General features: G+C 34.5%; 1 protein-coding gene across 1 annotated transcript in view; it reads right to left on the bottom strand.

Moving 5' to 3' along the window:
* SLC35F5 (solute carrier family 35 member F5) overlaps positions 1–16,424 on the bottom strand; it is a 37,226-nt gene extending 20,802 nt beyond the window's left edge. The window contains exons 1-9 of the mRNA XM_080799333.1: positions 16,141–16,424; positions 15,177–15,267; positions 14,889–15,030; positions 11,604–11,747; positions 8,901–8,963; positions 6,724–6,805; positions 5,721–5,911; positions 1,822–1,903; positions 1,123–1,210 (exon numbers count right to left, since the gene is read on the bottom strand). Of these exons, the coding sequence (XP_080655459.1) occupies positions 1,123–1,210; positions 1,822–1,903; positions 5,721–5,911; positions 6,724–6,805; positions 8,901–8,963; positions 11,604–11,747; positions 14,889–15,030; positions 15,177–15,267; positions 16,141–16,180 (923 nt within the window). The 5' untranslated portion in view covers positions 16,181–16,424. The remainder of the gene's footprint in view (positions 1–1,122; positions 1,211–1,821; positions 1,904–5,720; positions 5,912–6,723; positions 6,806–8,900; positions 8,964–11,603; positions 11,748–14,888; positions 15,031–15,176; positions 15,268–16,140) is intronic.
* Between the last annotated feature and the right edge of the window lie 433 nt (positions 16,425–16,857).

The raw sequence follows: 16,857 nt of genomic DNA, 5'->3' as shown, positions 1-16,857 counted from the left end.
CAATATAAATCTATTACATTTCCCCAATACACAAATACTTTTGGCTAAAACAATTAGTCAATCATGCAATATAATAAACTTATATTGGCCATAAAATCTAAATAATAAATTAGTTATAGTAAATTAGTCAACCAGTCTAACCTTGGAAACTACCATGGTTATATCTATAAAGGAAAAACACATCAAAATAAGAGTACCTCAGTCCCCATTATAATAATTTTTTACATAGATTCCCTCCAAACTTTAAAACAAGTCTGGAAAGTAGATACTATCATCATTTTCTCACCTAAGAAACCCTCCTGGAGAATTTAAGGGAACTGACAGAAACAAAGAACAAAGCTCTGATTCAAACCCCACTCTGACAGCTAAGAAACATTACTTTCTCCATTAAATCATTCTACCACCTTCTCTGATTTCTGGGTTTTTTTCTCAGTAAAACAACAGCTTTACCAAACTGACACATCTTTTTTGAGTACTGCTGGTAAGCAAAGCCCTAGGCTAGACTGTTGGTGGCAAAAATAAGTATAATACAAGGCAGTGGCCTTTAAATCCTTTATAATCCACAGAAAAGTAAGACAAACACAAAGTTACATAAAAATAAAAGACTTAAATACAGTTATTGACGATACTGATGATATACAGTAATGCAAAGTTGCCAAATGATTTATACAGAAAATAACCGAAAGATCACTTGAGGCTGAGCCAATCAGGAAAGACTGCATATTTGACTTCCAGAAGTAGAAGTAAAACCCAAAACAAAACAAAAAGGTAACTTGTTTTAGGAAAAGGAAAAAGGAACTTGGAGGTAATGAGGATCAAGCTGCCACATTAAGTTAAACGTAAGCATCAGTACAATACGTAGTATTATACCATCTGTCCTCCCATGAATGGGAGCACCTTGGGATCCCTCCCTCCAGTTACTCTCCCCAGGAACATCTAGAAAACTAGTCAAGGATGTGACACAGGCTGAGTAGCATGCTGTCCATATAAAACCTTCTTTTATTCTTATCTTTTCTCTGCCTATACAGTACACTATAATACCAACTATCCTGTCACTATCAGAAATTTTTTAAACATTACGTTTTTAAACAGAATTAACTAGCTATTATGGTATATTCTTACCTTAAAATTACAGCTAATAGTTTAGAAAGAGTAAATCTATCTCCACTGTTACTTGGAAACATTGCAGCTAGAATTAAGGTAAAAAGTCCTACAAAGAAAAAAGATACATCAGTTTAAATACTGTCAAAAACAGCCTTTAAACTAAACCATGCTTATTTTAATAATACAGATTAAGTGTAGCCCCGTTTACTTTAAACTAGTAAGACAGTGAAATTGAGCACTCAGAGTAACATTATGACCTCATCATAGTCAGGCATATGTGCTCAGGTTACTTTTATAGCTTCAAAAATACTTTTCCTCTCCCAGATTTAGAAGGTGATTCGATTTTTTAAAATAAAACATCTTTTATAAGGTAAATTATGGCTCTGAAATAAGCAATTACATTTAGTTAAAGGGTCTAGAAAAAGATCTTCAGAAAGAATGTGAAAGGAATGACTATAATATAAAGAACTAGCCTATAAAATCTTAATATGTTTTTATATTTAAAAAAAACCATAAAATAACCAAAGGAATATAAATAGCACAAAGCTGCAGCATAAAACCACCAATATTATATAGTTACAATACACTAATGTACATCAGAATGAATGTAATAATTTATAATAAGATAAAAATGTGTATATGCGTGTGTGTATATATATATTAAAAAACAGTATATATTTCAATTTATAATGTAGATTTTGAAGACAAATTTCTTACCAGAAGTTGAAGACAAAATATTAACTATAGCAACTTGTGTGTCTGAAAGTGCTTCTTGATATGACAAATTTGCCAGAAACCACTAAAGAAAAAGAAAACAAAGTGAAACCTAATGAATGACATGCTTATATCTGTCATAATTTATAGGTCCCTCTTTTACCCCCCTAAATATTTTATCATAAGAGCTTCTAGAAGTTGCCTTCTATTGAAAAGTCACTGACTTAAAAAGAGGGCATTTATAATTAGATTTAAGATCTTTGCTATTCAATGTCCCTTAAGAAATTAACAACAGTTGGTTAAAATTAGCATTCAGTTTTGTAAAAAATAAGGGTAAAACTGAATCAACTCAACTTCAAAATTTGCTTTGTCCAAACATTTCTAGCATTCTACTAAAGTTTATCTATCTAAACAAAATTTAAATTTGGAGAAATTCTCAAATATTAAAATATGTACAGACACTTCAACGAAGCAACAAAGAAATATGATCTTAGAGCACTACTAAAAGGTAGCAGATAGCTGAGTTTAATAGACTCCATTTAGTCTACACAGTACTCAAGGCAAAAGCCGGAGTAAAACTATGGCAAAGTGATTTTGATGGCGCCGGTAGTCCTCCGACTTCTCAGATAACTTCACTGGACTTTCTAAACAAGAAAATGAGGTAACAATTGCTAAGATGAGCAATATCAAACATATATGAAGTGCTAGAAAAAAGGCAGAAGATTCTGCTTCTAATCATCTTTTGGAGATCTATCTACAAGAACAGACAATAGTTACAGGGTGATAATTAGCTTTCTTGACTCACTTTCCTTACCACTTTAACACATAAATACTGTGCTCATTTTCAAAACAATCTCATTGGTCTCAGCTAATGCACGATAAAGAAATAAAGACAGATCATTCAGGTAGCAGCCATTCAAAAATCATAAGAAAACATCATTATTTAGAAACTCTTCCTAGAAAGACCTTCCTATCCTACACTTCTCCCCATTCTCTGGTTCTCAAACCCAAAGCACTCTCATTACAAAATTAGACACATCCCAATTACCTTCCAATAAAAATTAACCCTACAATGTTTCCCTTCACTATTCCACACTTGAGGACAACCACTTATTAATAAATTATCTATCACAAATAATTTATATATTTCATTATTTCATGAGTGGTAAGTTATTTTAAAATTATCATAAAAAATATTCTAGGTAAACATTCTATGACCTAAATTATATTCTACAGAGAAAAATTAAAACATCATAAGCCCTCATGAGACAAAGGATATTCAAGGAGGACTGGCAAATACAGGACTTAACTCCTGCCCTGCACTGTACGATACACTAGCCACTAGCTACATGTAGTTACTAAAGAACTGAAATGTGGCTAGTCTGAATTGAAATGTTCAGCGACTAAAATAAGAAGTAAGAACTGAAATAGAAATGAAATGGAAACTAAAGTAGAAAATGAAATGCTTAGAATATTTAGTACTAAAAAAATAAAAACGATCTCATCAATAATTTTTATATTGATAACATATTAAAGTATTTTATATACAGTGGGTTAAATAAAAACATAGTATTAAAATTAACATCACTTGTTTCTCTTGATTTCTCTTTTAAAAATTTTTAAAATGTAATTAATTTTTTTCTAATTGTGGAAAGTTAAAAAAATACCTATGACCCCTGGATTTGAGGCTTATATTTCTGTTGAACAGCACTGTTCTAAACATTATCAAAGCTTATCACTCTTAAGTTAGGTTTCTAAAAAGCTATATACCTGGACCATAATACTCTGACTTTCTACAGAAATGCCTTTACTAAAGACTAACATCATTTTCTACTCTTGTAACTTATTAAAGTTTTTTTTTTTTAAGACTACTGAAGGTGGAAGAATCCAAGTGCACACCAACAATGAATAAACAAAATGTGGAATATCCCTATAGTGATATGGTATTCACCCTTTGAAAGAGAAGAAAGTTCTGACATATGCTACAAGGATGAACCTTGAAGACTTTATGCTGAGATAAGTCAGTCATAAAATGAAAAATAGTGGGGTGTGGGGGTGGCCCAGTCAGTTAAGCAAAGAGCTTGCTTCTCCCTCTGCCTGCTCTGACAAATAAATAAATAAAATCTAAATTAAAAAAAAGAAAAGAAAAAACAATGTATGATTCCACGCGCACGAGGTACTTAAGAGTAATCAAATTCTTAGAGAAAGAAAGTAGAATGGTGGTTGTCAGAGGCTGGGAGAGGTAAGAAAGGTGAGTTATTTAATGGATATAGAATTTCAGTTTTGCAGGATGAAAAAATGTTCTGTTGATAGGTGGTTGTGATCTTACCTAATGCCACTGAACTATACACTTAAAAATGGTTAATATTAAAAAAAAGGTTAAAATGGCAAATTTTATATCATGTATATTTTACCACAATTTTTAAAAGGGCTTTTTATATGCACATATGTATCTGTAAATCAGCATGCTATAAGGAATAGTACCTATGTATTTATGTAACGTTCTCTCAGAGTTGTGAGTTGGAAAAAATTTGCATTATCCAATGAAGGGAAGTATTTCCTTTTAAATAGGCAATAAGCTGTGTAATTCAGGAGGTTTTCCTTTTTGCCTTTCCTTTTACCAATTTGCCTAGAGATGAATTGTGTGCTCATTCAAAGTAGCTTTCTTCCTCTTAATGGGAGTTCCTGATATAATCATCCCATTCCACACCCGGGTTCTTTCCACCACACACAAATACTACCCATTTAATCTCTTATCTTTCCCTCTGTCTTTAACTTTTACTATATTGGTGCTTTTATTATTCTTCACCTCAAGTGTCATTCGAAAATTAGATAACAAATGATAAATCTTAGTCTTGCCTTACATTTAAAACAAGCAAACAGAAAAAATAATTAACAGCACAATCCAAATCTATGAGCCCTTAAGTTAATTTTAGTATATATATCATTCTAACTCTCAATGATTTTTTATTTGTACTGGTGAATATATTAACCAAGGTATCACTCAACTAGATGTTACTCAGGAAGAGGATGGAGAAAAATGGGCTCAGCAATGAAGCAAAACTGTGAGTAAAAAAATCTTATAATCAGGCTAATGATATTGACATTAGCAATGCATTATCTGGTGTTTAAATAAGCTCAGTACAAATTTAAATCTTAAAGGCTCATACTAAACAACCTTGGATTAGACTGCTCCCAATGACATATATAGAAAAGAGCTCTGAAATCCATTATCAAATTCTAAACTTCAGTTTTCACAAACTCAGACAAGTCTAATCCCAGCTTATTCCAAAATAGTATTTCCTGTATGATTATTCTATGTGAAATCTTCAGCACATTTTTCAGTTTATCAATATAATAGAAAAGCTATTAACAATATAAGGAATTCTGTAGAAATGTTTACTATGAGTACTCGCTAAAATATTTGACCACCTTTATACAAATTTAATCACAATTAAATTATTAATTAAATTGATCACAAATTACAAATTAATTAATTACAATTAAAGTAATTAAATTAATTATAAATCTTGTGATTTATTCAATTATAAAACCACTTATTTGACAAAATCAATGCATACAGTAAACTCTCACCTGGATATTTGCTAGCCTTTGTATATATCATAGTGTAAAACAACTATTAGTTATCCTAACCATGAAGCAATGCCAAATTCTGAATATATATAAGTAGTTGTTGTGTTAAGAGTATTGGTTGACTTCTTTGAGGTATGATAAGCAGTTATTGACTTTGACAGACAAAGTCCACAGTGATGCCAGATAGCTGAGTGTTTTTTAAAATCACAATTAAGCAACCTAACAGTGTTATATTTCAATAGCATACTGTTGGCACATATATTGTCTTAAAATTCAAGTTCTAAACATATAATAAAGAGAAGACCTACCACAAAGCAAAAAAAAAAGCTAATTTTTGCTACTTGAGTTGCAGTAAGTTTTCCCACAGTTTTGAATAAGGATTCTTGTTCTTTCACAGTAGGATGTGACATGCGAGACAACTTAGCTTCCAATGCATGGCTTGATGGAAGCTGCCGAATCTCCATGATATTACTGAACCTTACACGAGATTTTTTGGGAGCTTAAAAGGAAAAGTATAATACAAAATCATTAACATCTCCCCTCACATCCAATGAAAGTCACAAGTTTTAATTTACTGATAAATGCATATTCTTTAATCCACGTATGATCAGACTTGCACAGCAAAGAAAACCAGAGTTACATTACTACCTGAGGCAGCTCTGCTCAAAGAGTTGATGGGAAAAACATTTTCATCTATAAAAAGGTTTTAAAGGTTTTAAAATGAGACCAATATTCAAACGAGGGTTCTACAACTGTGTACATACACAACTGCCTAGATCAGGATTATAGTATGGTTATTATTTTAGCATTTATGGTAAACTTTATTTGGATTTTTCTTCATAGAAAGCCAACTTATGAGAATTATGTTCCTGGTCAAGCATGCAGAACATTCCTCTAGAGGTCTATTCTTTGCAAGAGTATTATGGATACATACTGCGCTTATGCTGGAGCTGATACTCTTTACTCAATTCACAGAACCAACAAAACTCATATAATTTGCTATTAGGAGTCTCAAATGGCATGGCTGAAGAGGATCTTATTCATTTAAATATATATATTTTTTACATTTATATGTATATATACGTATGATGAAACCATAGAGATTTCTAGTATTTGGAAATTATTTCCGGTTTAAATAAAAACTTCCAGTAAAACTTCTGAAAGATTAGAGGCCAAGCCAATACCACATGGAAAAGAAGAAATGCCAATTGATCCAAGTCCAACCCACAAAATCACTAAGTCTGGGGATGGCTTAAATGAAGCTAAAATCTCCTCCCATTTCTAAGGTATAAAATTCTAAGTTTTGCTTACTTTCTTCAGTATCAATGTTTGTGTTCTCAGGTTTTTCACTTGGAATATCATGAAATTTCACAGGAACATAAAGAGGTTCACTCTAGAATGTAACAAAAACAGAAATAAATATAAACAGCAAGTAAAATGGATAATATATTGGCTAAAATTTAAGGTGATGGAATGTAGACATAAATACCACTCAAAACACAGCTGTTCACCACCATATTCTGCTGTTCACCATCATATTCTGCTGTTCACCACAGCAGAATATTCTTGAAACGTTTTGGAACAGCATTGGTATATTTAACATTTAAATGTCATAAAAACAGATCTCCTTCTCAAGCTAACAGATTAGCTCTAATTCCTTTTCATTTATTCTTTTAACAAATACATGGTGAGCTTCTACTATGTCAGAAACTGTTCTAGATCCTGGGGATATAAGACTGAAAAAAGACAAAGTCTCTGTCCTCAATGATCATACAGTTTAAAGGGGAAGGTAGACAATAAAGAGATAAGTAAGATCTATTATGTATGTGTATTTGCCAAATGTTTTCTCATATTCAACTAAAGATTCAACTAAAAATTAAGATTCCTGAAAACCATTACAGGAATAACAGACAAGAAAAAAAAAGCTACGACTTATCAGTTCTTACAATGTACCAGTTACAAAGTCCAGAGCAGTTAAACATGTCTTTCTCATTAGTCCTCATAACAACCTCATAAAATGGCATTTTAAAAAAACTTTCCTAGAAACAGAGATAAAAAATAATCAAGTGGTGGACAACAGAATTGCCAGGTTTATCTAACCATGCTCTAAAGGTCTATGTTTTTAAGTGGTTCTGAATTCCTCTACTGTTTTTACATATGTTCTTTAAATGATCTATTTTTAAGGCACGATTGTCCAACTAAGCTGTTTCTTAAATTAACGGAAAATGTTTTCTATTTAATTCTCTTTTAGCTCTTGGTATAGAACTTTGCCAATAAAAACTATGCAGTAAGTGAAGAGGCAACAGGATCTGAAAATTGACAGTCTCTTTTTTACACTGAACTTTTCATTATAGCACTTGCCCCAGAAAGATGTGACATACCCATATTACTGATAACAGCAAAAATTAGTATTAGAGTAGGTAGAAGAATAGTCTATCACTTCAACTCTGCCTTCTACCCTGATAGAGACAACTGATATTAATTTTTCTGATTCTTAAGATCCCAGAGAAATGGAATGATATTTTCTCTCTTTACAATACCTGGTAACCTACCTTGCATGCAACTATAGTTCTAAAAGCCAGACAAACGAGCAAAAAATTGCACTGGCAATAAGGCCACGAAGCTAATGGTTTAATAAACTGATGTTAAACTTTAAACTTTAAAATTTTTCTCAGATAGAATGCCACATTTGGAACAATACATCTTAAAAGAGAAGCCTTAAGTATGGTCTAAAAAAAAAAAAAAAGATTTCTCAATACTTTCTCTCAAACTGGATGATAAATGCTTAAAATAAGTAAATATGTTAATTACTTTACTTGTTCACTACTTATTATCTGTCTCTTCTGCCCTCCCTGAACACACACACACTGTCATATACTAGGACATAGGCTGCATATTTCTAGAGCCTAGAACAAGTGTGTAACACTTAGGGACGCCAGGATGGTGCAGTTGGTTGAATATCCAACTCTTATTTTAGGCTTAGGACATGATCTCAGGGTCATGAGCCAGAGCCCTGCTGGAGATTCTTTCTCCCTCTCCCTCAGCTCCTCCTCCTCGTGCTCTCCCTCTTCCTCTAAAATAAATAAATAAATCTTAAAAAAAAAGTGCTCTTAAAATTTGTGGAAAAAATTTATGGAACAAATGAACAACCGGCTTATATATTCTCAGTGTCAAACAAATGTATTTGCTCCTAAGGGATGATAATAATGAACACAAAGTGATGAACCTGGTAAGAAACAAAGGACAAAGGACTGTCCCTTAGGATTTTCACTCCTTAATCAATGTCCTCTTCCCCTCTTTCCTACAGGGCTGAACTGCTTACTTCTGGGTCCCAAGAAATAAAGTACCATATTACAATTCTTATGGCAGGCACCCAATATTAGGATATAACTACATCCTAAGATAGTGGTGTTCTAAAGCTATTTCAGTCCTTCCTATCATGGCTCAACTCCACCCGTTCCACTCCTGATGAGAAAAAAATCACTTACCAAAGAACTATTCATAGTTGTATCTGTTGTGCAAGCAGCAAAGTAACCCTCAGCATCTGCAAACTACAGATAACAGGACATAAAATTCAATTAAATTCATGGTATAAAGTAAGGCTGTTGTCAGTCACACTCAAAGGAACAGAATCAAAAATCCAGAGTACTATAAAGATATAATATTAATCATAATAGCAGCTAAGGCCAAGTATTCAATTACGCAAAGCAGGTATTATCATCTTCATTTTACTGATGAAGAAATAGTCTGAGAGATCTCATCTAAGTAACAGAACCAGGATTAAAACCAAAGTCAATCTAAATACAAAATTTATGACCTCTGCACAATACCATTTATTGTAACATTTCAGATAAGAAGGTAAAGGATGGGTGGGTTTGTGAAAAAGGGAAATAACTTCTTAGTTTATCATGATAATAGTATTAATATCAAGAACTCCCTAAATGGATTAATGGACTGGATTGCACTTGGAGAACCCTACGCTAGTGCTGTACGAGCATGTTTTTATTCACCCACAGCTACCCTATTATTATCCTTGTTTAAAGTCTGAAAAGGTTAAATAACTTGCTCAAGGTCATACAATCAGCAAAGGACAGAACAAAACTCAAACACCAGAGCCCATGCTCTTAAAAGAATTCCTGTAAGTCAATAAAGAGTCAATGTAGAAAAATGAACAAGATATAGACAACTCCAAAAAGAATTCTACTGTGCAACAAATATATTAAAAAACAGTAAGGAGTCAATGTAGAAAAATGAACAAGATATAGACAACTCCAAAAAGAATTCTACTGTGCAATAAATATATTAAAAAACACCAAAAGCATGCAGAGTAAACAAAATATCATTATTCACCTATCAAACTGGTAAACATAGGGATTGTGATAAGGATTCAATCTCATGTACTGCTAATAGAGATATGAATTATAGACTATAATTTAGCAATGGGAAGCAAAAGCCCGAAAAATGGCATTACTGTTTATCCAGCAATTACACTTTGGAGATTTATCCTAAGTAAATAACTAGATGTGTATAAAGATATTCTTATTTACTTTTATCAAAAGAAAAAGTGGAAATAATCTAACTATCAAGGAACAGTTAAATAAAATAGAAAACATAGTAACAGATGTTTATTTATTAGCCTGGAGAGGTATTAATGATACACTGTTAAGTAGAAAGTAAAATCAAGTTAGACAATGATATAGACTAAATTGACTTCTACTATAATTTTAAATATATGCACATAAACACATAGCTACAGAAAGTATCATATATATATATATACAGTGGTTGCAGAATGGTGAGATTACGGACAGACTATTCTTATTCTTCATGTTACCATAAATTTCTCTTTAACAATGAACATGCATCACTACTACAATTTAAGAAAACTTAGTATTAAAAAATGTTCTAGGAATACTAAATTACACAGAAAGTTGTTCATGATATACCACTAAGAACAGAAAGCCAATTGTAAAACAGGACATAATAGTATAGTTTTACTTTTGTAAAAAATAAAATAAAAATACACACATGAAAAAGAATGACAGGATATATGTCAAAATACTCTGGAGTTATTCCTTGAGAATGGTAGAATTTACTATTCTTTTTGTTCCTCTGTATTTTCTAAATGTTCAGTAATGTACATGAATTTCTATAATGTGTATGTATTACTTTTGCAAAGTAAAAAAATAAGTGTTCATTAGAAAAGACAAGAAATACTACTAGTTTAATGCACAAAAAAGTACACATAAAGGAAAATAATTAATAGAGAAAGAAAGTATTTGGGAGGAGTGGGGAATGGTAGTTATTACTTAACAGGCACAGAGTTTCTGTTTGGGATCATGAAAAAGTTCTGGAGATGGACAGTGGTAGATGGCTGCATAGCAAAATGAATGTAGTTAATGCCAATCAACATTTAAAATGTTCTCTATCTGCCACTATACATTTAAAAATGGTTAAAGTTGTAAATTTTATGTCATATATACTTTACTACAACAAAAAAAGAGGGGCAAGGAAAAAAGGGCTAAAATGGTAAATCTGATGTTATGTATATCCTATCACAATTTTTTAAAAAAAGAAAAAAGAATGGAAAAAGAAAATAAATAATTTAAGAGTCAGTTCTATAGTCTTCACTCTCAAAAATTTAGTTTCTAATTCTAGAAGATATATCACTATATAAACTGCCATTTCTGTCAACAGTGTCAATCAGTATGTTATGTTACATCAAGGAAAGAATTTGGTTAGCCAAACATCTGAAAGATGGCCTGAAACAGCCTATTTTCATTCTAATAAACAAAACCTTGCTTTACTTTACTTCTAATAAGCAACTTTACAACTATTTAGATGCTACTCATCTAGTATGCAAATGACCAAAGACTCCAGATAGTCGTCGTCTTCTTCACTTTTATCTTTATCGCCACATTAATGACTTGGGCTAGTTCGATATTTTTAACAATCCAGAGGATATTGGGATAAAGGAAAGAAAATGATTATGTATCTTTGATTTCTCACAAGATATTATGATACCAAGTTGATAAACTTAAAACTTTGGACAAAAGTAGGTTTTTCTTATATCATGCTATCCTCAATTAACTGAACCACTTAGAATCTGACTGTCCTTCAAGAAACTAGTAACTTTAAACTTTGAAAAACTAAATCCCCTCTCCAACAAATACTTAAAATTTGAAACTTACAAAAGCAGCATGCTTTCCTCGAAATCCTCTTGTACACTGTTGTCTCCATGGCTTCCAAATAATAAAGCCCAAAAGGTATAAAACAAACATAGATGTTTTTGCAAAGGTGCTGAAGAACGGCTTGTTGTACTGAGTAAAAACATACTGGAGAGGAAAAATGTACATAAACTATGAGATGACCTTAAACCTTACTACTTATCTTCAACAAAATAAGGATATTACATGATTTTTGACTCTAGAAGTTCATGTGGAAGGGAAGATCAGAAGAGATTACAAAAATACTTTATACTCATTTCTAAATATTGTATTTGCTTATATACAAAGGATAATATTCCCAAACAAAGCAGCATCAACTTCCAAAAAAAATTTTGTTCCACCTTCATTAAAAACCTACTATGCAAGAGTACTTGTGCTAGGAGCTAAGAAAAAATAAGATAGCCTTTCCTTTCATACATATATGAGAAGTACACAGCACAATATGCTAACTACCACAACAGGGGTGTAACGGTACCATGGAATTACCAAAGGGAGACGGACCATTTTGAGGATTGTGGAAGAGTCCTAAGAGAATCTACTTTTGAGCTGCATGTGTAGGACAGAATAATAGTCCAGAGGAAACAGCATAAAGAAAGGCAATGAAGCAGAATGGCATATGAATAAAACTGCATGAAGGCTAACATTACTAGGAAGTTATATAAAACCTATAATCTTCATTTAGCTTAGAATTCATGATTTTTTTGTTTCTTTAAAAAAAAAATTTCCTAGTTATGTACACTGAAAGGCCTAAAAAAATAACCCAGAAGGAATGAGCACCTATAGAATCCAGAAGGTGTTCTGTATCATCTCAGAATAAAAGAAACCATGGATTCTTAAAGAAATGATCAAATCCAAATATGGGGAAAAAAAATTATCAGATGAACCTGGGGCATCTTGCACCAGAAAGCAAGTAAGGATGTTAAAGATTAATAGGGTCATACTGAAAGGACAATCTGAAGAGGCTCCCACTGGTCAAAGATAATACATTTTAAGTACCAAAAGGTGTAACTACAATTGTCTGAAACATAGGAAATACACAAAAATCCATGAATGTATGATGATATTCTACAGGATCCAGTACCATCAAGGTATTTTTTTTTTAATGACCAAGGCATTTTTTCCTAAAAACTGAACCTGAATCAAATCAGGACTTTACACTTAACTACCATTTTACAGGAAATAAGAGAAAAGGAGGAGCAAGTTAAGTGATACCCCAAAGAAATAATCAGTCAAATTTGAAATGTGTACTATGCAGTGAATATGTGTATCCTCCCAAAATTAATATGTTAAAATTCTAACTCCCAATGCGATGATATTAGGAGGTAGGGCCTTTGGGAAGTGATTAGGTCTAGTGCAGAGCCCTCAGGAAAGGAATTAGTGCCTTATAAAGATACCACAGAGAGCTTTCCGGACCTTCTGGCCTTTTGAGGACATAGTTACAAAGACTGCCACCCAAGAACCAGGAAGTTCAGCAGACACCTAATATGCCAGTGCCTTGATCTTGAACTCTCCAGCCCCCAGAACTGTAAGAAACAAATGTTTGTTGTCTGAGCCAACCAGGCTAATGGCAGTCTTATTGCAGCAACCCAAATGGACTAAGACAGTGTGATATATCCTATAGGAAAAATGATCCAGTTTTCCAACAAATCATTAGCATGATTTAAAAAAATAAAGGTGGGGTTGGGGGAATATAGTTAAGGAATGAAAGCGACTTAAATTTGAATATGGACCAAGTACCAGATGATCTTAAAAATTATAATTAATTTTATTAGACATATAATTTTGTTAATGGCATGGTGATTCTATTTTTAAAAGTTAGGACCTTTTCAGTTTGAGATGAGTATGAAAGAATTTACAGGTGAACTGACAAGGGCTAGAATAGACTTTAAAATACTTCAGGAAAACATGTCTGGAGAAGGGTTAATAAGAGAAGATGAGCAAAATTTAATAGTTGTTAGGTATATGAAGATCCATTATACCATTCTTTCTACTTTGTATATGTTAGAAAATTTCTATAATGAAAAGGTTGATCTACTTGTTGAAATACACAATATATCTCAAAAGTTTAATGTGCATATTTGGCTGAAGAATTAGACATATTACATATACTCTTGGGTAACAAAATTATAAAATATCCTCTTACGAAGAGATACGGATTGCTAAATTATAATTTGACCAGATCCTCTTCTGTCCTAAATTTTATTACCTGACAAATAAAAAACAAACTATTCATTTAAAATTAAAATAAAGTTTTATGGATAAGCTTATTTCCCCTTCAACATTACAGAGATTTTTTTTTGTGGTTAAACTACAGAATGTTCATCTAAAGAAAAAAAAAAGGTTACAGAAGATTGAAAAATAATAAATGGCCTGTTGTATTCCAGAGCCTACTTCCAAAATGGCGAAAAAAGTATTTACTCATTGGCCACAATGACATAGTTAAGTCAACTATTTACTTAACTATGATGTGAGATGACCAGCAGTAGCAAACTGCTTCTTTTGACATTTAAATTCATTTTATAAATACTATTTCCTTTTGTATATTAGCCTTAAGACTTACAACATGTAAGTTGAAAAGCAGTAACTTCTGAAAATAAAATTTCACATCTTTTTATAGAGATCATTAGCCAAACAGAATAAAATATCTACATATATCTACATATATAATTAGAAAGAAAAACTACTTTGTGCACTCAAAATAACACATTACTATCAAGAGGACACTGACAGAAGTAAAGTAAAATTTAACTGAATGCAATCACCATATACCATGTATTTCACAATGTTTGAATCAGCAGATGTATAAATGTGCATGCACCCATGCAAATGCATTATGGTGACCTGTACATGAAACCTCTATCACTTTCACCCATCTGTTCAAAAGCATTCTTACTTTCCACTAAATGGTGACAAATGGCTTTGCATCCTAGATTCTTGTTCCACTAGAAAATATTACTTATAGAAAAAGAAATTGAATTTAGAAAGAAAATAAGATACATAATCGAATTTTTAAAATAACCCTCATTTTTAAAATAACCCTCCCTAAAAGACTTAAGAAAACTGAAACAAAAACAGTACCTTTTGTTTCAACTAGAACTGACATCAATTCACTTATCAAAGAAAATAATTCAACAACATTCAAAATACTGCTTTAAGTCAGCATGAGAGATAGAAATGATTATCAAGATACCACAGATTAGCAGCAGTATTACTATAATGCAATATCATTCCTAGACAAAAATTACCTACCGAAGTAAGTTCTGAGGATGCGACCCATATCACATCAACAAGTAGGAGAATAACAATCCCAAGAGCCATTCGCCTGCGCTGAGTGAAACCACTGCTCTGGGAATTCACCCGGTTCATGATAAATACACACACCATTTGCAGTCTGTTTTTTAGAAAATACAAATCACATTAGAGAAGATTTTTGAAAAATAACCGTAGAAAATGAGAAAATTAGTATAAGAGAAACATTTGACATTTATTAGCCAATGTTGTTGAAAAGTCACACAGTAGATTAAAAGTGGGGCTTACCTTACTTTAAAGGCCTTTCTAAGATCTTCAAGAGCAATGCCTGAAAACTTGGCAGATCTGAGCCTATAAGGAGGTGAAGAACTCAGCGCACCTAAAAACAGCCATAAAATGAGGCTTATGAAAACATCAACCACTCAAAATAAAGTTTATCACATCTTTTTTCTCTTAAAATTCAAAATGAACAAATGAAAGAAAAATACCAAATGCATTAAATATAATTGACACTCTTCTCTAGCTTCCTTATTCTTTGTATATTTCAAATTATATTCCGAAAAGTACGTGGTACAGGAAAAAAAAGCAATCTTTAATAAACGGCAATATTTAAGAGTAGTCAGCTATTGGTTTAAAAAAAAAAAGCTCCTCCGAGTTTCGAGTTTCGTGAGTTCAAGAAACTCCATTCGCCTCTCCCTACACAGGAATCCACCCCAAGACACAGTGTCTAGACTCGCGCCTGTTTCTGTTTTTCCTGTCTTCGATCTCTTGGAGGGGAGTTTGTTTGAAAGGAAGCGATTTGTTGTGAGTCTTGGGGGCGCGTTTCCAATCGCCTCACGTGGTAGAGTGAGGGAATATTCCATGCTTCCCCACCCACCCTTGCCTGTCACTGCATCTAGTCTCTTTAGATCGAAAGAGTAACTCCCCGGAGACCAGTGAGAAAACAGCTGTTAAAAGGAATCCTTCTCTTCTTTTGATGGGGGGGGGGGGAGAATAAATTAAGCCGGTGACGCTCCCCCAGGGAGTGAGAAAAAGCGCGGAGGCGGCGCTCGAGCAGCTCCCACTAGTGTCGGGAGTCCAGACCAGGCTCACACGCCCCTGTCAGCCTTCCCCTCACGCCGCCCCTTGGAAACCAGTATCACTTCGGCCAGGGAGCTTCCACCGACTCCAAAGCTGGGGGTGGGGCCATTCATGGGCACTCAGTCCCAGTTGGGGTTCCGGGGAATTTCGGGGCCCTCCCCTGCCTGCCTACCTGGCCTTCCTGCCCCGCGATGGTGTCGTGGCGGCACCATGAGCGGCCTCGGCCCGGACCCGCCGCCGCCCAGCGCCACGGCCGCGGCCTCGGACTCACAGATCTGTCGCGGTGCCTGACATTGCGCTGGAGGGAGGTCCAGCCCCTGAAGCCGCGGTGTCCCTCGGGGGGAGGCTGCGGACGCCACCCGGCCCCACTCGACCCGGGAGGGCGGGGAGCCGGCGAGTGGAAGGGACCGCGCAGGCAGCGATGGCCGCGGAGGCCCGGAGCTGGACCCCGGCCCCGCCCCCAGCCGGCCAGCCAGCCAGCCCCGCGGCCCCGCCCCCTATCCCGACGGCGGCCGCGCTGGGGTTACGTCACGGCGGCGCGACGGCGGACTGCGCGCGTGCGCGTCTCCAGGGTGACTCGGCGGCGTGGAGCGGAGTGCTGTCAGGCAGTGGGCGCGGAGCTCCAAGGCAAGGCAGTGACACTGGGAGGAGCGGAGATAGAAGTAAAGCAGGGCGTGGTGGAAGAAGAGGGAAGCGGGAGTGGGTGGCTGGGGAAGAATGAAGGACGAGGGAGGTGGCCAGGGCCCCGCCCTAGAAAGAAAGCTGACAACTCCATTTCCTACAAAGTTCGGCCACGAAACTCTCCATATCCCTTTCTGGAGGAGAGGACTGAAAACCGAAGTGGCATGGGAGATTTTTACTTTCGGGAACCTTTTGTTTGTAAACTAGA

Source organism: Martes martes (genome assembly GCF_963455335.1).
Source record: "Martes martes genome assembly, chromosome: 3".
Classification (NCBI taxonomy): domain Eukaryota; kingdom Metazoa; phylum Chordata; class Mammalia; order Carnivora; family Mustelidae; genus Martes; species Martes martes.
The sequence above is the reverse complement of the archived record's forward strand: the minus strand, read 5'-3'. Positions and strand labels throughout refer to the sequence as shown.